The 24,236-nt window shown below is 36.9% G+C and overlaps 2 protein-coding genes across 2 annotated transcripts; one reads left to right on the top strand and one right to left on the bottom strand.

Annotated features, from left to right (window-relative positions):
• Nucleotides 1-407: 407 nt before the first annotated feature.
• eif2ak2 (eukaryotic translation initiation factor 2-alpha kinase 2) lies at nt 408-14,083 on the bottom strand. The gene is made up of 19 exons (XM_062995770.1): nt 13,971-14,083; nt 12,748-12,877; nt 11,755-11,888; nt 11,526-11,658; nt 11,384-11,436; nt 10,855-10,998; nt 9,736-9,865; nt 9,607-9,650; nt 8,971-9,058; nt 7,178-7,221; nt 7,018-7,060; nt 6,850-6,926; nt 4,574-4,693; nt 3,957-4,082; nt 3,217-3,421; nt 2,517-2,648; nt 1,770-1,871; nt 1,434-1,496; nt 408-869 (listed from the first exon to the last, which is right to left on the bottom strand). Exons 1-19 carry the CDS (start codon nt 14,081-14,083, stop codon nt 768-770), a joined length of 1,983 nt encoding a protein of 660 aa, XP_062851840.1. The 3' UTR covers nt 408-767.
• A 3,325-nt stretch (nt 14,084-17,408) lies between these two features.
• On the top strand, nt 17,409-21,109 carry mgst3b (microsomal glutathione S-transferase 3b). The gene is made up of 4 exons (XM_062995769.1): nt 17,409-17,682; nt 19,317-19,439; nt 19,875-19,947; nt 20,602-21,109. The coding sequence occupies exons 1-4, from the start codon at nt 17,557-17,559 to the stop codon at nt 20,700-20,702; spliced, it is 423 nt and encodes a 140-aa protein (XP_062851839.1). The 5' UTR covers nt 17,409-17,556; the 3' UTR covers nt 20,703-21,109.
• The last annotated feature ends 3,127 nt before the right edge of the window (nt 21,110-24,236 follow it).

The following is a 24,236-nucleotide window of genomic DNA, read 5'->3' as shown; positions in this document are numbered from 1 at the left end:
AGACTGTTATTACCGAAAGCTGCAAAAGCCAAATGAAAGCTGTTGAACATGTTTGGTGTATCGAGAAGTGCAGAAAAAGTGTAATTAACAGAAAAGCTAATGGAACACAGTGTTAAACATGCCTATGTCCCAACTTTTTTGAGTGTTTTACAGCCGTCAAATTCTAAATGTGTTTATATTTACGAAATACAACGAAGTTGATGAATGAAATATCGATGATCTTTTCTTTTTTACTTTCATCAGTTAAATATAGATTGAAAAGAATTAACAAATCACAGATTATTTTTTCATATTTTACGAAAGGCCCAACTTTTCCAAAAAAAGGGGTTTTGTACAATACAATGTAAATACTAAAGTGCTTCATCAACATTATTTAATCAACTAAGCAGTTAATCAACTAACAAAAGTATGTGTATGCCACGCCCATTTATTGAGTTCTAGTGTTTTAGCCAAAAACAAAGCTAAGATGTGTATTATTACTTTAGACCACCACCGGGTTCCAGTCTCAGCGATGCAATCAGCTGGCCAGGCATATACAGAGACATGATTGGCTAGGTCTGGAGATGGGTGGGGGCTGGGGTGGCTCAAGCCTTGTAAAACATTGGCGCCCTGTCAAGGGTTCTCCTGCCTAGCGGCCAGTGTTTGCCAAAACTACAGGCTGTTACAGTGGGGAGATGTATTGGTCTTAACTCCACATTAATGCCAATGGTTTTGCAATGAGATGCATGAAGCTCATAGTCAGGTGTCCACATACTTGCAGCATACTTTTAATGATATTTCTGTAAGTACTCCTCCATCACTTTCCGGAGCTGAAAGGCTTCGGGGCGCTCCTCAGGGTTGACATACAGCATTTGTCCGATTAGCTTGTGCTAAATAATTTGAAAAGAGGAAAAGTTAGTTATTTAAGTAGCAAAGCTGTTTAATACATATATCACCCTGCTTACCTAATCAAGCCAGTTCATCTAATTAATTCCAACCAGGCTTGGTTTTAGCCAGACTGTGAAAAAGAAATCTTACTATTTTCATTTTTTATTTTATTTCCCCCACTTTGTCTTCCTCATTCCCAGTTGCATATTGCAATTCTCTGCCACTTTCACCATCCCATTATGGCTGCGGACTGTCACGTGCCCCTTCCGAATTGCACACAGTTAAACCAGCCACTTCTTATTCACTGTACCCAGAGGCTAGTACCCACATGCAGAGCATCACTGTGCTTGAAGAGATGCTGATCTCCATGTTTGCCCCACAGCACAGAGGCGTAATCACAGCAGCAGAGAGGAGAAACTCTGTACAACCTACCCATCCTCAGACACGGCCAACTGTGCCATGCAAGCCCCCCAGATCTCACTAATTTTTAAAAAATCATTGTATTACATTTATACTGACAATCATTTAAAATTCCAGTCTGTTAGTCATTATTAATGCACACTTACTTCAAAATCAAATTTTACAGTGAATTGTGCTGGAAACGTCTTTTCTCTTATATCGTTCCAAATCTAAAACAACAAGAGTGAAAATTATTATTCATGTTTGGTTTGTATTGATTTAATACAGCTGAAAGATTTAAGTACCCCTACATCCAAAAAGCATGATAGGTTACATTCTGAATAAGAGAATCCGATAAATGCTGTGGATTTGTCATCATTATTTTCATGTTTTACCACCACTTTATTCTAGTCAGGGTTGTGCTCGGTTCACTTTCAATGCAGTAACAGCCTGTTCAAGGGTACTTTATTATCATAATAATACAAAACCATAATTTCACCAACCTTTGATCTTTCAGCCACTGTTTCAAGCAACCAAACCAGCTCAAAGTAAATAAGGCCCAGGGCAAAAATATCCACCTTTCTGTCATAGGGCATTTTCTCTATCTAAACCATATAAAAACATTTACCAAGTTAGTCAAATACATTTACAATGTACAGTATATACACAGACATGGTCAAATGTTGATTACACTTGCAAGGGACATTCATTGATTCACTTGGAACTTTTACTGACTGAATGATTGGAACACATATAGAACTTCTTTGTTCAAAAACGTACATAAATTTGAATTCCTCTATACATTTATTGTGGGTTTTCTAAAAAAAAATTCTGGTGTAAAAAAACAAATGTAATTTACTGTGGTCTGTTGTGCTGATAAAAATAGGGCTTGTTTGACTGCATCCAATTTTAAAGCACAGGCTACTTCCTTGCACGACAGCCCTCTTGACTGTGGCCTTTGTTTTAGCAGTGTTCCTTAAATTTCATCTACCCATCCGGACAAAATTCCTGTCAGCATAAAAGTGACATTTGAACCTTTTTTCCAGACCATGGCAAATAGAACACTGTTCCATGTACTTTTCAACTGTAGTCAATCATTCACATGCAAGGAATTAGGAGGCCAGAAAAATAATTGATATCCCAAGCCTTCCAATACATGCAAGTTTCTTACAAGTGTACGTAGTACGTAAACCTCAAACCCTTTTTTCAAGTGTACAAAATCAGAATTATGTAATGTGTGACTGAGTTACCTGTTCTGGGCTCATGTAAGAACGAGTTCCTCCACCCCTACTGTATTCCAGTGTATCTTCCGCTTCCTCAGTAACAAGTCCAAAATCTCCTATCTTCACCGTGTTGTCATTCTTAAACATTATGTTTGCTGGCTGTTTCAAATTAAGAAATGCTCAGATGAGTCACTCATAAAACACACTATACACTGATCAGACATAGCATTAAAACCACCTCCTTGTTTCTCCACTCCATTTTATTAGCTCCACTTACCATATAGAAGCACTTTGTAGTTCTACAATTACTGACTGTAGTCCATCTGTTTCTCTGCATGCTTTGTTCGCCCCCTTTCATGCTGTTCTTTAATGGTCAGGACTCCCCCAGGACCACTACAGAGCAGGTATTATTTAGGTGGTGGATCATTCTCAGCACTGCAGTGACACTGACATGGTGGTGGTGTGTTAGTGTGTGTTGTGCTGGTATGAGTGGATCAGACACAGCAGCAGGTTAAAAAGTATGTAGAGAAATAGATGGACTACAGTCAGTAATTGTAGAACTTCAAAGTGCTTCTATATGGTAAGTGGAGCTGATAAAATGGAGTGGAGAAACAAGGAGGTGGTTTTAATGTAATTTACAGTGGTGGTAATTTGGCCTTTAGTTAGCATTTTTGTAGAGGAGTAAATGTTGCAGTAGGTTGATATTAAATTAGTGCACATGACTCACCTTCAAATCCTTGTGAATGAGTTTTTTTTCATGCACAAAACACACTGCATCCAGGACTTGATTCATGATCGCCGCTGCTTCCTGTCTTCGTTGTAGGTGCTCTTCAGGCTCACTGTTTTTTTCATCAATCCACTTATAAAGAGTATTTCCCTCACAGAACTCCATTTGAATGTAGAGGTATTTGCGGTCCGATGCACTGCCAGAGCTTGTAACATTAAAAACAAAAGCAACACAGGGAGACATGATGTCAGGTTAAAAGTGATGTTTACATGTGGACGCCAAAAAATTTAGTTGGATTTGGAGTGGGCCCAAGTGGGAGTCCTAATCTGTCTTGTATTGCTGAAGCTAGCTTTTCCTATACTCAGTTCATAGGCTTTATCTAGCCTATGCATGAGCTGAATTTGCATCAAAATCAGAATGCTGGTGTTCACTTAATAACCACATGACAAATAACAGGACATTTTTTAATTCCTTAAGGCCGCTTCCTCAGGTAGCATAGTTCTATGGACACTATTGTTGACCTAGATGTTTTGAACATGCCGTCAAGTGATAGATGTTAATTATTCCATAAAGTCTAGCTTTAAATATGAAGGTAAATGACATGTATTCTTTAATCCACTAGAAAACTGTCTAAGCAATGTACACATGAATCTCCATAAAATTCAGTCCATAATTAATTTTACCTAATAATACTGTTGGTAAAAAAAAATAAAAAAAAAATAAATAAAAAAAATAGAAACCTGGAAGTGCTGAAACTTTCTGAAAAGTCGCCTCCATAAGCGGTGTGCTCTATCCATGCTGTGTGGTATCGGACTATGTTAACATGGTTAAGACGAGACAGAACTTTCACCTCATTTTTGGCCTTCCTGCAGAATTTAAGCACATAAAATATTATTAGGCTAAGTCCAACAAAACAGTTAATATGTTATGTTAGGAAATATAAAGGTGCAGTCCCTGCCACAATTATTGGCACCCCAGGTAATAATGAGTATTTTGTTGCCAAGAAAGGCTGCAAACTAGAACACGTCTCAGATGAAACCTGTGAAAACCTGTGAAACCATCAAATGCTTCTTTTTAGCGGTGGATTCCAAAACAATACCTACTGTCTGGGTAAAAGTACATGTTAAGCTCTCTGTATAACATTGCTACTGTCTAGTGGAAAAAATCAGCCTTCAACTACACATAGAAAAGTGTGCTATCCTGCATCTTTCCCTGGGCATCATGTGTGCAAGTGTGCATACAACAAAGGTTGCAAGTGCTTGATTTTAGGGGTATGCAGTTATATGAGTTTAGAGACACATAAAATAAGTAAGTAGATTCACATATAAACGATAGCAGTTGGAATGTAATTACTCACTTGGTAAACTTTACTATTTTAACAGCATAATAGTTTCCCTCAATTGTATGTTTGGCCTTGTACACACGACCAAAACCTCCTTTTCCAATTCGATCTATAGACTCAAAATCTTCTTCAAGCCTACAACACAAGAGAAAGTGCCAAAAATACATATAAATAAAGACATCATATAGAACTTTCATATTTTTTTCATTCCGTTTTCATCGTTTTACCACCACTTAATCCTGGTCAGGGTTGCAACAGGTCCAGCACGCCTGAAATCATTGGGCGCAATGCAGTAACATAACTCTTCCAGGATGCCAATTCATAACGGAAACTCATCCAGCATTTCAGGCCTGCAACACAGTCCAAAAAAAAGTTGGGACCGGGGCAATTTAGGTGAAAAACTAGGTGAAAAGGTGAAAAAACTAAATTATGATGTGATTTCAAACAGGTGATGTCAACAGGTGATTGTAATCATGGTTTGGTACAAAAGCAGCGTCCAAGAAAAGGCTGAGTCTTTGATGAACAAAGATGATCAGAGGATCTCCAGTTTGTCAACAAATATGTGAAAAAATGATTGAAATGTTTAAAAACAATGAACCTCAAAGAAAGATTGGAAGGGATTTGCATATTTCTCCTCTACAGTGCATAATATCATAGAATAAATCAAGGAATCGGGAGGAATTTCAGTGCATAAAGGCCAGGGCGCAAACCTAAGCTGAACGCCCGTGATCTCCGATCCCTCAGATGGCATTGCATCAAGAACTGCCGCTCAACAATAGCTGATATAACCACATGGGTGAGGGATTACTTTGGCAAACCTTTGTCAAGCCCTATAATACAGAGTTACATGCACAAATGTTGCTTAAAACTTTACTGTGCAAAAAATAAGCTTTATGTTAACCATGTCCAGAAGCGGCATCGACTTCTCTGGGCTCGGAGGCATCTAGGATGGACCATCGCAGTGGAAATGTATTGTGATCAGATGAATTGGCATTCCAGGTCTTTTTTGCAAGAAAAGACACTGTGTGCTCAGGACCAAAGACGAAAAGCAGCATCCGGACTGTTATCAGCAACAAGTCCAAAAGTCAGGGTCTGTCATGGTATGGGGCTGTGTCAGTGCCCTTGGCAAAGGTCATTTACACTTCTGTGATGGCAGCATTAATGCAGAAAAGTACATTGAGACTTTGAGATCTTAGAGCAACGTGCTGCCTTCAAGACGTCATCTTTTCCAGGGACGTCCATGCATTTTTCAACAAGACAATGCAAAACCACATGCTGCACACATTACAAAGGCATGGCTGTGGAAGAAGAGGGTACGGGTGCTGGACTGGCCTGCCTGCAGTCCTGACCTGTCCCCAATAGAGAATGTGTGGAGAATTTTGAAACGAAAAAACCCTGTACTGTTGCACATCTTAAGACGTGTTTGCAGGAAGAATGGGATGTGGTGAAATGTGGTGAAAAAAATGGCGACATTATAAAGTGGTAGATGCTTTACTGTCCTAACTTTTTATGGAATGTGTTGCAGGCCTGAAATGCAGGAATGGATGTTTATGAATAAATTAAATGAAGTTGAGCAGACAAAACATGAAATATCTCAGGTTCGTCCTGTCTGCAATCAAATAAAAGTAAAAGTAAATGTAAGAAACTGGTTTTTTTTTTTTATTATTTGCATTTTCCATGCTGTCCCAACCTTTTCTGATTAGTGGCAAACATAATTTATCTCTGCACCACCCAAGTGGCGTAATAAAATTTTTATTAAAGGAAACCACACACAGAACTATTCATTATTTAAATTAATGAAACTTCTAAAAGTCTCCAAAACAGCAGTCATTTCTGCTACTGCTTGATTTCACTACTATGAATTATTTGTGCACTGTTAAGCAATAGTTTCCAAAAATAATATTTTTATATAAATAAATAAATATAAATGTTATACAGGGGATTTTACACTGGACACTCATTTTCTTTGATAAGTATTCACTCCCGTGTAAAGTACTTTTTTTGTAAAGTGCTGTGTCCCAGATCTGTACTTGTCTATGATTAGAACCCTGACTTGTTTGAATGCTTCCTTGACTTGTGCTTTTTTGACACACTACCATATTGAAGGAACTTAAAAAGATTGGCTAATTATTCTTTTAAAATGTAAATCATTGGACCCACACACGTCAAAAATTTAGTACATTTGCAAGGTAATGTGTTGCATGATCAAAGCTAGTCTTGAAGTTACAAGGGGTTCTTTACATTACACATTATACTTGCTGGCTTTGAGGTTAACTGAAGAAAAAACTTACCGTGTTTTTGTTGATGGATTGACCCCTGTGGAATCTTTTTTTGAAGGTTGTTGAGGGACATTCATATTAGGTCTCTCCTTAAAATATTATGAAAAAAATACCTTGAGAAATTAAATTCTTGAGAAATTTCATATAAAGCTGGATTTTATTGTAACTTTAATTCATTACCACTTTAATGTTCGTAGGTGAATTCTGGAAGTTTGCCGCTAACCTAAAACATAAGGAAGATGTCACTTGCTTAAAAGGACCATGGATCACAAAAATAATGAGCTTAATTTGATAAACTAAAATGAAGGAGAATCTAAACAATAAAGAATGAATGACTTACTTCACTTTTGGCTTTACATCTTTGCAATTTTTTGGTTCTGGTTCCTACAATTACAATCAGAGTATAATCAGAGTACATTAAAATTAACAAAGAAATTCCCTGTAAGGGATCAATAAAGTATCTATCTAAATTCTTCTTCTTCTTCTTTGTCTTTGTACCGTTCGTTTGCGGGGTCGGCTCTCGGCGGATCATGATCCGCATTGATTTGGCACAATTTTTACGCCGGATGCCCTTTCTGACACAACCCTCCCTATTTTATCCGGGCTTGGGACCGGCACTACAATGCACTGGTTTGTGCATCTAGCGGCTAGGTATCTATAGGAATTCAGTGTTTCCAGTTAGCCTGGTGGCATGTTTTTGGACTGTGGGAGGAAACACAGGGAGAACATGCAAACTCCGCACAGAAAGGACCTTCTTGCTGTGAGGCAACAGTGCTACCCACTAAGCCACCGTGCTGCTCAAAGTATCTATCTAAATTACAAGAAATAAACAAACCATGACAAAAGTATTAAGCCACACACTTTAGCAATACTGATACTGATATAACTTGGTACCGACGTCTGCTGATGAACATAGAAGCAGACATTATGTGAGACCTATCTTGGCATATTCAAAAAGTGAAGTGTATTCAGCACAGCATCAGCTAAGCAGAGCTTTTGTTTAAGGCTGGCACTCTTCAGAGAAATGGTTTAAGTTCATTAATTCTCACACCCTCATTCAATGATTCATAATGTCTGAAGATCATATTAGTGAGCTTTTCTAAGACAAATCAGTTTACTCATCCTGGATATAGTTTAACAATATTAAAAACAATAATACTAAAGATAAAAAATCCCAATTTTTTTAGCTGTACCTTAAAAAGTCTTGGTCATTGATTTTACCTTTTATTATTATTTATTAGGATTTTAACGTCATGTTTTACACTTTGTTGCACAAGATTCAAGTTTTAATGTCAAACACAGTCATGGACAACTTAGTATCGATTTAACCTTTAAGCTATGTTTTCCAGCTTTTCTATTCAGAATTGGTCATGGTAAAAAAAATAGGGTATCCTGAATTGGGAAAAATATTTTGAAAAAACCTAGGTCTTTAGAAGGTTTAGCTCTTACTAATTTCATGTTTTATTATTGGGCTGCCAATATTAGTATAATACAGTACTGGCTACATATGGAGAAATCACAATATTATTAAGTCTACTCTCAAGAGTTGGAAACAATTTTAACAGTATTTTGGTTTGCAGACCTCTTCTTTCCTAGCCCATATAGCTATAACCCATCATTTAGAAGATTAACATGTTAAAAGACTTATTTGTTGAGGATATCTTTGTGTCTTTTCAGCAACTGTCAAACAAATATTCTCTCCCTAAATAGCATATCTTTAGGTATCTTCAGATTCATCGTTATGTTCATAGTATAAACGAATCTCCCAGCAGCGACTCATATTCCTTCCTGAAACCATTTCCAACCTTAAAAAGCACAATATCCATAATTTATAATATTATTCTTTATCCCTTTTATCCTCATTTTGGGATAATACACAAGTGTGACACTAATATGGAATATGTCAGGTTTTTTTTTTATTGTTGTGTGTATCTAGTTAGCTTAAGTTTAATTCTCAGGGAAAATACAGTTGCATTGCATCCGTCTTTATTGTAAAACATTTTTTAAATTGCTGAAATATGGAAACTGAATCATTATTTTTGTACTGTGTGAAAAACCTAATATACCTAGGGTATACTTGTCATTTTAGTATAGTCCTGTATATTTATTTTAGGTGCATGATTAGGTACTTACATAAGATGAGTCTTTAAAGACAACAGAATCGTCTGTAGTCTGATTTTTGGACGTATTCAGTGATGAGCTGACGTCATCAGCAGACTCACTATTAAGAAAACACACAAAAACTGTTATGAACATTTATTACCTTTAAGTAAGTCGTGACCCTGCATTATCACTTCTACGCAATGAGCAACTGTTTACTTTCTATGCAGGAGTGGAACTGTGATGTATGTAACAGTAACATCAATTGACATCAAGACAAAGCACTGCATACAATTTAACAGAGATTTGCTTTGCATATTATATGCATTTTTGCACATTAAGCATGATGCAGTTAAGCAACAAATCCCAACAAATGGCTCTGGTAGATCCATAGAGCAATAATGTGGCTTGTGTGTTTGAAATCATATTTCTGTTTCTTGATGAGTTTAGCTCTGTTTTGCCCACATACAGAAATAAAAAATTGTTGTTTCTCTTATGTAATACTGTACCATGTAAATATTATTTAGAAGAGTGTGTACTTTGTGGAGACAAGCAATTCCCAAGCACAAGCAGCAACAAAGACTTCCTACACACCCCAACACACTAATAACAACAGTGACTTTGACTAGTGTAAATGTAAGGTTTAGTGTTTTTTCTTTTCAGCCCTACCTCATTTTGGATGTTGATGGAGAACTAGTTGATGTACTTGCAATCTGTAAACAAAATTCTGATAAAATCACATGTTACCTGACAATCAGACCCTATTTTAAAACTCAATTACAATGATAGCAGGTATACCTGACTCCAATCTGACTGTTCTTGGAGTTCATTCCAGGCTAACCTGGCTGCATTTTGTTTAGCCTCTTTTGCAGTCTTTCCACATCCTTCAGGAAATTCTTTGTTTTTTATCAAGACCTTGTATACAAATCTAGAAGACAAAAGAAATGAATGTGATAGGGAAAAAAATATTTAGCCCCCAATTTTATAATCCGTGGTTTTAATTATTTTTTATTTTATTTATGCATTTTCTCCCCCTTTTTTCTCCCTTTTAGCGCGTCCAATTTGCCCGATTGCGTCATGCTTCCTCTCCACCAGTGCCGATCCCTGCTCTAATTGAGGAGAACGAAGGTAACCCATGCCCCCTCCGACATGTGGGCAGCATGCCGTATGCATCTTATAGCCTACACTTTGACGAGTGCAGTGCAGCTCAGCACTGTGTATGGAGAGACACACCCTGAGAGCACTCTTTTCTCAATCAGCCAGCAGAGGTCGTAATTGCATTAGTTATGTCTCTTCTCTTTATGTTATGTCTTCCATCTCTTTGCAGGTCTATCAGTACGTTGAAGACATTCCACAAAACAAAAAAGGCAAGTCAACAAGTCAGGTATCTAATTACATAAATGCACAGATCTTGATAAGAATTCATGTGGCAGGTAACACAATGTCTTTTTAAAAATATGGTGGTTGTAACATTCTGTTTTGCAGCAGTGACCCATCTGGTCAAGGTTTAGAGTGGAAGGTACAAAGAGATTCCTAGAAAGGAATTATCCAGAGTAAAGCCTGAAGGTACAGACACGTATACATTTGTTTTTGCTGTATTATTCATGATTTGATATTGTTAGCATGGTGGAGCAAAGGAATTTCACTTCTACATGACTCTGTTTTTTAGAGATCTAATAATGTGCACAGGTGGCGCAGCTGTCTAATGTGCTGGTCAGGATATAAAAACAAAAGATCTCACAGTGAACAAATCACCACATTTACCATTTGTCTTTTACATAAATGCACCATACTTTAATAAAAAACATTTCTGTGATACAATAATAAATAAACAAGATACAAGATTCTGGAAAGTCCTTGGCAATGTGTATGTAAAAACAAACAAGCATTCAGTTCTAAAGGTTGCTCAATACTCACTCAGGACTGTGAGAAGACCCTCTTCTGTCCACTAATTTATAGTCGCAGGTAGCCTTAGCTTTTTGGCAGTAATGGTTGATGTGCCCTATAAAATTACTCTCAGTATTATTACTGGAGTCCAGTGACAGATGGCTCAGAGAGCTGCTATAATAAAAGACAAAGCAGAACAAAGTAAGAAACATTTTAACAATTAATTAGCAATATGACCTGAATTAAAACTGTTTGTTTGGCAGACAGGCCACATCTAATATTTGATTACATTGACATACATGTTATGGTCAAATGTATGTTGTGAACACCTGAACATAAGCTTGTTAGTCAACTCATATTACTTGCAGCAATACGTCTCCACTCGTCTAGAATCGCCTTCGACTAAACTTTGGAGTGATTGTGACTGTGATTGAATTTCACAGACACTGGAATGTGAAAAAATTCCTTATAAATGTACACACACATATATAGACAGACAGACAGACAGACAGACAGACAGACAGACAGACAGAGATAAGAAAATGTAAGAGTCTCATACCTCAGAGCTAGGATATTTGTATTTTGTGGTCCGTTGCCATTTTCATTGATGCCCTATGGTAAGAATTTATTTGTAAAAACAGTCAGAAAAAATTAAAAATATATTGTATTATTTAAAATATATTCTTAAAGGTATATAATACTTCTGTATTTTCTTTAAGCAGTTCTTCATAAACAAGTTTAGCTGCTGCTTCCTTAGCTTCCTTCTTTCCTCTGCCCTCAGCTTCTGGGAATTCTTTATCGCCACAAATAAACTTACAAGCATAAAGAGTGGACCTCAAATAAAAATAAAAAAAAACACACCACATTAATAAAATATTATTGATATATAATTATTGGATTGGGTATATTTTGAAAAAATTTGACACTTACAGGTTGTGAGAACTTTTGATGGTCTCTATGGCTTTAAAAGTTAATGTGTTCTTCATTGAGTATTCATTGAGCCAGCAGGTATAGTTGGCTTGAGTGAAATTTAAAGAACTGTCAGATGAGCACTGATTTGGTGTCTGCAAACACAAACATAACAGCACAGAGTCAGTCACATTTCTTTAAAAACCAAAAACAGTGTTAAGTTACTTTATTTAATGAGCCAGAGAACAAACAGAAAACTGTAATTTTCTCGAGTCTCAAATCTTGGTGCTGGCATCTGCATTTTTGTAATGGGAAACAGGCCAAAGTGCACCTCCGCACAAGAGAGTGTGGGAGCGCGATTCCCACATACCGGAGAGGACGAAATTAAACCCATGATACAGAATCTCAAGTAAAAACAGGACAGTAAGTGATGAGAGATGGATGCCACAGTATGTGATGGACTTGCGGGCCACTGCCGTCTACCCACCCTAACCAAACTCTCAGAAAGAAGGACAGGAGAACTTTCTGTAACTCCCAGTTTAGCCCTGATTTTGTGAGCATCCTAACACTTACACTTTCTTTGCCCCTATAAGGTGGTTTGATGGGCGTACCTCACCTCATTAAAAGTGGGAAGTCATGCCTTTACTGGGGCATTCTGCTCACCCTGGATGGGCGTGCCTCAAGGTTCATAACTACCAAAACTGGGGAAAGTTCTCAGGAAAATGAAACACAGTTGTGCCAGCTTACAAACAACAGCTCTGACAAAGAAGACAGGGAAAGGCACAATACAAATAGAAGGTCATGCCACCAGGAGAAGGGTTGTATGTTTATTGCTGAATTGTATCAGTACACGGTACACTGTCATCTGCACATTTAATGTTTCTACACTCTTATTAGTAATTATTTATGACTACTTATTAAGAATTTTCTGTTAAACTGTCATTTGTTTGTAGATAGATTTAATACCAGACAATTCTGCAAATTCAACTGGTAATACAAAAATGTTCATCTTACCTGACCAACAGGTTCGTCCTTTTGTAAGCAGCTAAGGGCGTTTTTCGCAGCATTTTGATGCGCTTCTTTCTTATTTCGCCCAACTCCATCAGGATAAGGCTCATTATTCACTACCGCCCGTATAGTGAACCTGAAAAAATTATTATGACCATTTTTTTTTTTATTAAACTATACATTTCTAGCCCACTATATGACCAAACGTATGTAGACACCTAGGTTATTGGAAATTTCATTCCATAACTATGGCCATTAATATAAAATTGCCCTACAATTTTTGCAGCTAAAACAGTCTCTACATTACTGTTAATGCTTTCCACTAAAGTTTAAATACATACACAAAATAAGGTTCCAAAATTATTAAACATTCAAGACTGACATGACATACGTCCAGGGCCGGCGCTAGGGGGGGGCTGAGGGGGGCATTGCCCCCCCAAATTGTGTCTTTGCCCCCCCAAGCACAATGCAAGCAACGGCTATTTTTAAAATTATCTCTGAACCAATCACAAAAATGCATTTTGTTTTACAGTGTGAAGATATTTCCTTGCTTATTCCTGATTGGCTCTTTGAGTCATATAAAAATCGGCAGACTGCCCCAAACAGTTCGGTTCGGCAGTATATGTTCTGTTAGTGTGAGCGAGAGGCAGGTATACTGGTAAACACTTTTTTTTTACAGAATTAGTATTCTTTTGTTTTCTTTATATTTTAATTTCCCAATAATATAAATATTCTCACTCATTCCTATTTCCACGTTTGAATATTCTCAGTCTGTGTGTAGGTACATTTGTCAGCTTTGACTTAAATTTGTATTAAAGCCTTTCAAGAAATAGAGTTGTTCTATTAGTAATGGCAATTTAATTAAGGGGGCGTATTAAAATGAAATACAATTAGATAATCTTTTTTCTCCATTTACATAATCAACATGTTTTTTTTAATCATTGGGTTTTAAGTTTAAGTTCGAAAACATGCATTTTTATTTATTTACCTCATACATCACTTTAAGCCAGTATCAATAGCTTGGCTGTCATCATTCATGCACAAATCAAGCCTTGAATATATTTCTGGCTTCAAAAACATGACTATCAACATGCCCCCTCATTAGGTTTTACTGCCCCCCCAAGCAAAGCAGTCCAGAACCGGGGCTGCATACGTCCCTTACATGTTGAAATGTAACTGTATATTGCATCTGTCCTTGTACTGTTTTACATAAAGGCAACATAACTTACGTTTTTATGTGATCTGGTCCTTTAGTATTCACCACTTCAAATTGCAGAGACAGTTTGTTTTTCTGACAGTGTTCATTGAGTGAAGACATGTAATTCTTTCCCCCGGACTCCATTGAGAAATATATAATAATACTGCTGAAAAGTGCTGAAAATCAAACGAACCCAATTTCTGTGTAATGTGATTATAGTGTTAGGCTACTTTGCCGTGAAACAACGGTAAGATATTCATAGAATCGATGTGTAGTATCGTTTCTACTTGTTACTTTCGTTTTCTCCAAATAGGTGCGTTAGATTTCGCTAGGTCATTTTACGTTGACACGGTTTTGTCCAATCACGTTTCAGAAACTGAGGAAGTGACGTGTCCTAGTGAAAACGTACATATGTAAATTAAGCGTAAATACCGAATAATCGAGCAGGTATGTATTAAGCAGAGGCAAACAGAAGTAGTGTATATATTTAGGCATTTCTTTGCATTAACAGCTTTGTCCTGATCTGGGTCGCGGTGGAAATATACCCTTTGCTTACTTAGCAATTGCGATTTCATCACTTTTCTTACAATAACATACATGTTGATTGTTAGGGACAGGGACTAAAAGTGAGATTTAAATCCAGGCCACCATGATTTAGGTGCTGTGTGGCATCTGGCATAATGCATATATATATTTACAACAGTTAGTTCCGACCGTACAATCTGATTGGTTGAGAAGCGTTCTAACCGTTTTGATATTCGTGACAACAGCACGGGCTTTTCACACCACAACGGTATTACTCCGCTGACGCGTTGCCAGTAACGACAAGCTGCATGCACACTGTTGAACTATGTCTTTAAGACGTTAAAGGGTTAACACAGAATACGGAGTTATGCTTGATGCCGTATACGCATGCGTGGGTTCAGTTTAAGGATGCAATAAAACAAAGCTCTACTGAACAGTTTATCTCCTGTATTTCTTTCCAATAATACTTCACACACAAACGTGCACGCAGGCGACACAGCTCCCGATCACGTTTTAAATCCGTGATCTGATATACAATTTATCGCACTGTATAGGGAACATAACCAATCGTCTAATTCACTATCTAGTGCACTGTGTAGCGAACATAAATCCGTGATTTGATACACATTCTAGGGCACTATGTAGGGAACTTTAATGTGTTTGTAACGCGAACAGTTAGCATAATAGCCCAGTTAGCAGCTTCTAAGAGTTCTGTTATCACCCGTATATCCTCTGGTGTGTGCAAGAGGTTTTTTTATTTCTTTTTTTCCCTTCGGAGGTTCTTACCTTTTTCTTGTTGTTGTTCTTACCTCCCTAAAATGAGTTTTTGCAACTTGGGATGTTTGCTTTGTAGTGTTAAACTTTATATTGGTTGTGGAACTACTTTTTGGCGGAAGGTATTGTCAATATTAAAGCATATTTATTATTAAATTTAGGGCTTCTTTGATTTATTTTCTTAATTTATTTTGTGAAAACTGTTGTATAAAAGCAATAGAACACTTGAGGTCGTGTGTTATCACGAATAACATCACGGCTGTGAAGATCTACGGCACTCCCCTTCGGCTCGTGCCTGCGACCGAATCACAGCCGTGATGTTATTCGTGATAACACACTCCCTCTCGTGTTCTATTGCTTAAATATATATATATATATATATATATATATATACACACCGATCAGCCATAACATTAAAACCACCTCCTTGTTTCTACACACACTGTCCATGTTATCAGCTCCACTTACCATATAGAAGCACTTTGTAGTTCTACAATTACCTCTGCATGCTTTGTTAGCCCCCTTTCATGCTGTTCTTTAATGGTCAGGACCCCCACAGTACCACCACAGAGCAGGTATTATTTGGGTGGTGGATCATTCTCAGCACTGCAGTGACACTGACATGGTGGTGGTGTGTTAGTGTGTGTTGTGCTGGTATAAGTAAATTAGACCCAGCAGCAATGTTGGGGTTTTGAAACACCTCACTGTAACTGCTGGATTGAGAATAGTCCACCCATCAAAAATATCCTGCCAACAGCGCCCCGTGGGCAGCATCCTGTGACAACTGATGAAGGTCTAGAAGATGACCAACTCAAACAGCAGCAAAAGATGAGCAATCGTCTCTGACTTTACATCTACAAGGTGGACCAACTAGGTAGGAGTGTCTAATAGTATTGGACACAGTATTTTAAAACTCAAGGAGCTTTGCTGTGTCTGATTCACTCATACCAGCACAACACACACTAACACACCACCACCATGTCCGTGTCACTGCAGTGCTGAAAATTAACCACCACCCAAATAATACCTACTCTATGGTGGTCCTGTGGGGGTCCTGACCGTGGAAGAACAGGGTGAAAGGGAGCTAACAAAGCATGCATAGAAACAGATGGACTACAGTCAGTAATTGTAGAACTACAAAGTGCTTCTAAATGGTAAGTGGAGCTGATAAAATGGACAGTGAGTGTAGAAACAAGGTGGTTTAATTGTTATGGCTGATTGGTATAGCCATATCAGGTTTGAATCCAGGCCACCATGACTTAGGTGCTTGTTATTTTTATTTCTTTTTTATTGTTGGTAAAAATCTCTTCTAAACACATTCAAAACAGGCCTATGCAGTATCAGCCAGCTTAATGTCAACATTTATTCAATGTCAGAATTTTAATTATAACAGCCCTAGCAGTAACCTAGCAGATGTTTAATGATTAATGATTCTTTTTTTTTTTTCATTAGCAACAGTAAAAACCAAAGTCCATAATTCAACGCAACTCTGCCATCTGGGTTATTTTTTAGAAGGTAAAACATATTGCAGAAGTAAAAGCTGTTAGGAATGAGTCACAGGGACTTCAATGTGTGCTGGTTGTTTTATTTAAACATTGGATTATTGGACTACCTTTTTGACTTGCATAAAGAAGTAAAATTTACTGAAAAAGAAAACTTGGATGTCAAATATTTAAAATTAGGTTTATTTACATAATTTAAGAAAATGACAAGACTATTAAGGACATGTTGTAGTGTGTTGTAGTGTGATTATGCATGTACTTGTTTGTATAATGTGAATATTTATAGTGTGTATTATTACTTATGATCTGTATAACTTGCTACTGAGGCCTTAATTTCCTTCAGGATTAATAAAGTATCTATCTATCTATCTAAGACTAGTTTTACTGTGGGAAGATTGTATGTTGCATGTTCAGAGCATTGATTAGTTTTCTGATTTCTATGGGGGGGGGTGTTTGGGCTTTTTGGTGTACACTATTTTGAGACAGTCACTTTATTTTCGTTAGAAAATAGCTAAATCAAGCTTGGAGTTTAAAAACACCCTTAAAGAAAGAATAAAGTTCTTAGTACTTATTACCTACACATGACCTCTTCAGTAACTAGATCAGTGGAGCAGGGTGGGTGTGAGCTTGGGAGTTCCTCTCACTCACAGCTCTGGGTTTTATCGCGAGATTTCACTGTTATCTTCTGTCCATGTTGAACTGTTCCCTTTTACACACATAAATCTCGCTTACAAAAGCGTGACTCTGCATTTACCTGCTTAATAACCGTCTGCACCTTCAGCCTTCACAGCGCAGATCTACTGAGAGACCTTCAAAATGGAGATCATCGACATTTTACCTGCAAATTTCGGCTATGCGATCTTCACCTACTTATACAGCTGGGTCATGTTGACTTACCTTGGTGTAAAAGTCGGAGGTGCACGAAAGAAATACAATGTGAAGGTGAATTAAGACTTTATTTACTTCTAAATAAATCGTACATTTATATTCGATGTGTATTTAAAGGTCAGGTTGCTTATGTAACGGTGGAACCTGGATTGTTTACCTTCAGCCTACGCTTTAGTGTTATAACAATAGGAAGAACTTCTGAAGAGCTTTCATAAAAATAAGCGTTATGCATGTTAAAATGTTTACACAATTCTAATAAACAGTTTCACTTAAGTATAATCGAGGATACAAAGTACAACCACGGTATTAGCTATGGAACCGACAACAAACGCAATATTAACTCGTAGGAATCGGATTTTTGAATGAATTGGTTGAACCGATTCACACTTGTTTTTAACTAGGCCCTTTGGAAGAGGGGGTGTGGATTTAATGTTTATTTTAGTTTATTACTGTTCGTTTTAGCAGTGATTATGTATTTTAGTTGAGTTTTTATTCATGTTTAGTATAGAATTTGAAAAGGGACGGTGTCCACTTGTTTACATTGGACTTAAGTACAAGTTTTCTCGTAAGCATGGTTTAGAAGAATGTGATATCACGCCCTGGCTGTCAGATACATGAACATTGCTGGCTTGCTGTCTTTACCAGCTTCCAAACACTATTAAAAAGCTAAAACAGTATGGATAATGCAACTAAAAAATGTTTCTTACATTAACTTTGACTTTTATTTTATTGAGGACAGTATACACCCAAAATATTTCATGTTTTGTCTGGTCAACTTCATTTTCTTTGTTAATATACATCTCATCCTGCATTTCAGGCCTGCAACACATTTCAAGATAAAGTTGGGATGATAACGCATTTGTACTGTTGCCAACTTTTGGGTTGTGGTTCAATTTAATAGACTGTGTAGTGTGGGGTGACCTTTTAATACATTTACATTTTAACATCTGGACATGATTTTGTATTAAATTATTTTTCATGAATCCAGTTCAGTTCTTGTTTTGTTAAACTGTAACATATTACAATAGTATCAGTAGAACAGTAAGTATCAGTCCCCATGGGTGGCACGGTGGCTTAGTGGGTAGTACTATCGCCTCACAGCAAGAAGGTCCTGGGTTTGATCCCCAGGTGGGGAGGTCCGGGTCCTTTGTGTGCGGAGTTTGCATGTTCTCCCCGTGTCCGCGTGGGTTTCCTCCGGGTGCTCCGGTTTCCCACAGTCCAAAGACATTCAAGTGAGGTGAAATGGAGACACTAAATTGTCCATGACTGTGCTCGATATAACTTTGTGAACTGATTAACCTTGTGTAATGAGTAACTACCGTTCCTGTCATGAATGTAACCAAAATTGTAAAACGTGATGTAAAAATCCTAATAAACAAACATAAGCTTTTTACTTTATATTCAGTATCTAATTCTTGATAGACTTCAGTTTTATTTGGGCTAAAAATCATAAGAAACTGGTAAATCAATGTGTTAAACTTTTTCATGCAGACCTTGTAGGATGAAGATGTACATGACATTTAATCAATTTACTAATAAAAATTAAGGGTACAACATGATGTACTTATACTGCAAACATGGTATTTAGTTTTAAGTAAAGCAAGCAGTTCTTTGCTTAGGAAGATTTTAGATTTTTTTTTTTACTAAAGCATTGTGTAACATGCAAACATTTTGTTTTGCATTTTCAGTACCCCACAATGTACAGCACTAAGGATGATGTGTTCAACTGCATTCAAAGAGCCCATCAGAACACACTGGAGGTCTACCCACAGTGGCTGGTTTTCCAGACCATTGCTGCACTGGTATATCCCGTAAGTTTACAACTCACTGTTTTGATTATGTTCCACAGCAACAGTCGTGATGCTTTTAGGAGTATTTGTGCTTTTGTAAAGCTAATTTGAATGGTTTTGGCACAACATAAACACAATAAACTACATATTAGCATTGTAAAGATTGCCAAACAGATTGGGCACCAGCAGGTGTGTTTTACAATTTAGTTAATATGTAACATAGGTGAGTTCATTGCCATATTACTCCCTTAGCTCAAATAATGACCTGGTCTGGTTGGCGCTGTGCAGACATTTTTCAGGTTTTCTGATTAGAAGTCACCTCCTGCCGCTCTGTTATGGATATCTTCTGTCTGGTCAAGAAACCAGCACAAATGTGATTAATGTTTGGTGTTGGGTACTGAAAACTCATTTTTCTTAATGACTTGATCCACATTATTCTGATTTTTTTTTCTTTAGACGGCTGCCGCAGTGCTGGGTGCTATCTGGGTGACTAGCAGGTTCTCCTATGCCTGGGGTTACTACACTGGTGGTGAGTCTTAAATACACTGCTTGTACTTTTTTAGTACACACTTATTCTTACACTTATTTAAGATATAGCTACTGCTTTGTAAATCAATGCAGGATTTTTATATTGTAAGTCCATTAGAGGGACTTTTGGTGTATTTGTTATAAAAAAGGGCCCAAATACTAAATTTGTGGTGTCTGTATAGTTTTTATTTTATTAATTTGGGTTTTTAATATGTCTTTCTGTGCTTACAATACATACTTTAATGTTCATATTTGTAGGTACAAAGTCAAAATTTATGTACATTTAAATATGATAAATGCACTATAAGTATGAATAAAAGAAAAAGTGGGTGGACATGTGTTTAACCCCATTGTATATAAAAATTGCATGCTGTTTAAACCAGTAAAGAAAAATGAATAAATCAAAAACATGATTTTCTAATTTTGTCTGTTATATTTTTTCTCACACTTGTGAGAGAGAATAGATTAGTGCTAGATTGGACAGAAGCTGTCTGCTGCAATTTGTTTTTCTTCACTAACATTATGGTTTGTGATTGGTTGGGTAATACTTGATTGTATCAGATATTTCAAAAGTCTAAACCTTATTAAAAGCTATCATCTGCATGTGTTGCTGTATGTTTTATCAATGCGTTATTTACTTCCTCACCCCTTCTAGACCCTAGCAAGAGGATGTACGGGGCCTATGGCTACATCGGCCTTTTCGGAGTGATCATCCTGTCCATTTCTGTTGCTCTTCAGCTGCTTGGAATGATTTAAGGGCTTATAATTAAACACTACGCTCATGCCTAGCACTGAGTGTACAATATTTTTTTATGTCCATGTTTATCCAGAATGTGATATGAACATTAAATCTCATTTATAGCACTGACCAAGCAACTTTTTTTTTTAAATGTGTTTCTTGTAATTTGTTTATTTAGTTTATACATGAATGAATATGACAATAATGGCTTATATAGAACTGTGAAAGCTCATTAATACCACTGTCCAAGTGTGGGTTTTTTCATATAAATTTTTTTTCAGTACTTTTGCATTTATATGTAATATGCATATGAAAATCAATTCTATATTAGGATCACTATTACAGTTTGTTGACTTGTTCTAACATTTTTTTGTTTTGCATTTCATGTACCACTAAAATTACAATAAAGTTGTAGTTCTTTTTATGTTTTGTGTCTGATTACTTGCTAGTGTTGAGCTGCAGTATAATGATTTAAACAGTAGATTTGTTATGATTTTAACCAACTAAGAAACAAAGATAATTGATGGTTTTAAAGATTTAAACTGTTATTCAGCCATGGCATTAATAATCAATAATTCCTCCCAATCATCAGATGTACCCTTTGCAAGCTGTAGCCTAGTGGTTAAGGTACTGGACTAGTAATCAGAAGGTCACTGGTTCAAGCCTCACAGCTGCCAGGTTGCTGCTGTTGGACCCTTGAGCCAGGCCCTTAAGCCTCAATTGCTCAGACAGTATACTGTAACTTGAGAAACGCTTTAAGTAACTTAAAGTTCACTTTGACTTTGACTAACTGCACTGTACGTCTCTTTGGATAAAGGTGTCTGCTAAAGGCCGAAAATGGAAATGTCCTGGGCATCTGTTAAGTTGGCATTTAGTATTTAAATGCTGGTTTAGGCTGTTATGGTTTAAAATATATTGTATCCTACATTAGACTCAAAAACATTTCTAGTTCTAAGCACGCATGCTATTTCCATGTGATTTGGACATTAATGTAATGCATAGTATAGTTTACGCTCCACTCCTGCACAAACAGGTGATTTATTAAACATGCATTTATTGTTCAATTAATCTATTAATAACCATAAAAAACTACATTTCATTTCAATATAAGGCAAAGTAAATATTTTACATGGAAATGTTGCAGGGCATTACAATCATAACTGTTCACTATCCACTTCATTCTGCTTCACTCTTAAATACACAGGTCTATTGCAGAGCAGCACATTTCACTCACTAACACCATGGGGATATTTTAACTGACATGTTGCTGTTCGACACTCAGTTGCAAGAAATATTTCATTTACAAAAGCCATTGTGGATAGATACATCTGGACAATCTTTTCTCCACATGCCTGTACAGCGCAGATTATCTGATGGTTGCAAGCATCAAATCTATATGTGTAAGAAATGTGTGAGGAATTGGGTTTCCTCCAGGTGCTCCGGTTTCCTCCCACAGTCAAGACATGCAAGCATCAAATCAGTGCATATTCACAGTCAAATATTAACTTTAACTTAATTTTTTATTATGTTTTATTTTGCCTTTGGTGGCAGCACCCAGCTCCACCTTTTTCCTTTTAGAATCTAATGTTACGTACTGCAGCTTTAATGTCAAATAGGAACGCAGTTTGTCATTAGGCTTGTTCGACTTAACCCGGCGCTGCGCAGACCGATCGCCGCCTGGCTCGGCGGGTCACGATGACAGACTCGTTATAATCTCGCGAGAGCGGGGCGGCTGCAGGCGGCGGAACCGGTCACTGCAGTTGCTCTCCACGGGCTGCGCTGCCTGAGAGACGGCTTGATGACGACAGAGCTTAATCCTCTGGCGGTTGTTTCGTTTCATTCTAAATCTCAGTTTATTTGTCTTAAAGACCTGATATTTTACTGTTTTAAGTTTCTCATTGTATTATTGTATGGCTTGTTCCTCTGTTTTTTTTTAATCTTATTTTCTTTTTTATTATTATTATTTTGCACCCCCTAGATTGTAATTTATAGGTATGACATCCTCCACGAGAATTTGTATTCTTTTTTTATTGTTCTGTATGTTATGTTGTTTAAAATAATAAAAATAATAAAATAATAAAATAAAAAAAAGACCTGATATTTGCGAAATACTATCATGCTTTCTAGTAGCATGACAGTTTATTTTCGTACAAATTGCAACATATTTTATAATTATCATTCCATATCATGAAAAGACTCAAGTAGGCTACCTGATATTTCTTTAATGTAACAGATCTTTTTATCTTGATGTTTTTCTAGAACTTCTAATGGTTCTTGTCTTTCAATTTTATTAATATAAAGCAATCTGAATTGCTGTAATATTTTACATCTTAACTGTTTTTAATAACACTCTATCACTATTACACTTTGATTTATTTTTCATTCTTCCTTGTAAACTTTGTAAACATTTTAAAATATGCTACATAAATAAAAATGTGTGGATGAGCATGGTGTCATGTTTCTTTACAAGAACCAAGGCCAGAAGGTAAGCTGTTCTGGAAGAACAAAACAATCTTGTTCAGATGATGATTGTGTCAAGAGATTCATCTTCAATAAACCACAGCCACTATTCATCATCAATGCCTAAATAACTGATTTGTCAGTGCTCGAAAAAGCACAAACTTCTACACAATTGTACAATGTACTTATTAACCACATTATTCATTAGTGATTCATACTGGGCACATCGGTGAGCATACTGAAGTTTACTGTTTAACAATGCATCTATAAAATACAGTGGCATGCGAACATTTGGGCACCCCGGTCACAATTACTGTTACTGTGAACAGTTAAGCAAGTTGAACATAAAATGATCTCCAACAGGCATAAAGTTAAAGATGACACAAAACATTTTTTTTATTATGTCTCTATAATGAACTGCATCTTGGTTGTGAGGTTGTAGTGAATGCTGTTCATCATCCTCTTCATCCTGCACATCATCACCATGGTCTACTGGCTCCAAGCAAACACTGTGTAGAATGCAACAAGCAGACACCGCTGAGCTGATGGATTGGACATTCCTCAAGTGCAGGCATCGGAGTCTCCTAAACTTTGCTTTCAGAATGTCTGAAATGACCTCTAAATTCTGAGAGACTATAGAGGGGGACAACATCCTCTACAAAATGTTGTATTTTTGGAACAAGCCTAAAGAAGGGTAAATGTGATTAAGTCCTTACGTAGACAAAATAATTATGTAGACAGTTTGGACTTTAAGCCACTTTGACACAATATAATTGCAGTCTATTTACCATATACACAAACATAATGATTAAGGTCTGATTGAGTGCACTTTATAATTTCCATCTAATTATTTCTAGAACACTTTTACATACATTGTTTATCATATTCACTAATTCTACCTTGAACAAACCATATATTTGTTCAGCTGAACGCACCACCCTACAAAGGGTGGTGCGTTCAGCTGAACGCATAATCCGGACTGAGCTTCCTGACCTGCAGTCCATATACAGGAAACGGTGCTGACAGTCAGGAGGTTTTCGTGCTCTAAAAGCCAAAAACGGAGAGGATGAGAAGAAGCTTTTTCCCACAAG

Source organism: Trichomycterus rosablanca, chromosome 5 (genome assembly GCF_030014385.1).
Source record: "Trichomycterus rosablanca isolate fTriRos1 chromosome 5, fTriRos1.hap1, whole genome shotgun sequence".
In the NCBI taxonomy this organism is placed as follows: domain Eukaryota; kingdom Metazoa; phylum Chordata; class Actinopteri; order Siluriformes; family Trichomycteridae; genus Trichomycterus; species Trichomycterus rosablanca.
Note: the sequence above shows the minus strand (reverse complement) of the source record. Positions and strands in the feature narration are given on the sequence as shown.

Coding starts and splice junctions, on each gene's coding strand:
- eif2ak2 (XM_062995770.1), bottom strand. CDS start 14,083: ATGGAGTCCGGGGGAAAGAATTACATGTCTTCACTCAATGAACACTGT. Junction 3,422..3,956: donor GAAAGTTTCAGCACTTCCAG/GTTTCTATTTTT, acceptor TAATGTTACAAG/CTCTGGCAGTGCATCGGACC. Junction 1,497..1,769: donor CAGTGGCTGAAAGATCAAAG/GTTGGTGAAATT, acceptor TTGTTGTTTTAG/ATTTGGAACGATATAAGAGA.
- mgst3b (XM_062995769.1), top strand. CDS start 17,557: ATGGAGATCATCGACATTTTACCTGCAAATTTCGGCTATGCGATCTTC. Junction 17,683..19,316: donor GAAAGAAATACAATGTGAAG/GTGAATTAAGAC, acceptor TTGCATTTTCAG/TACCCCACAATGTACAGCAC. Junction 19,440..19,874: donor TTGCTGCACTGGTATATCCC/GTAAGTTTACAA, acceptor TTTTTTCTTTAG/ACGGCTGCCGCAGTGCTGGG.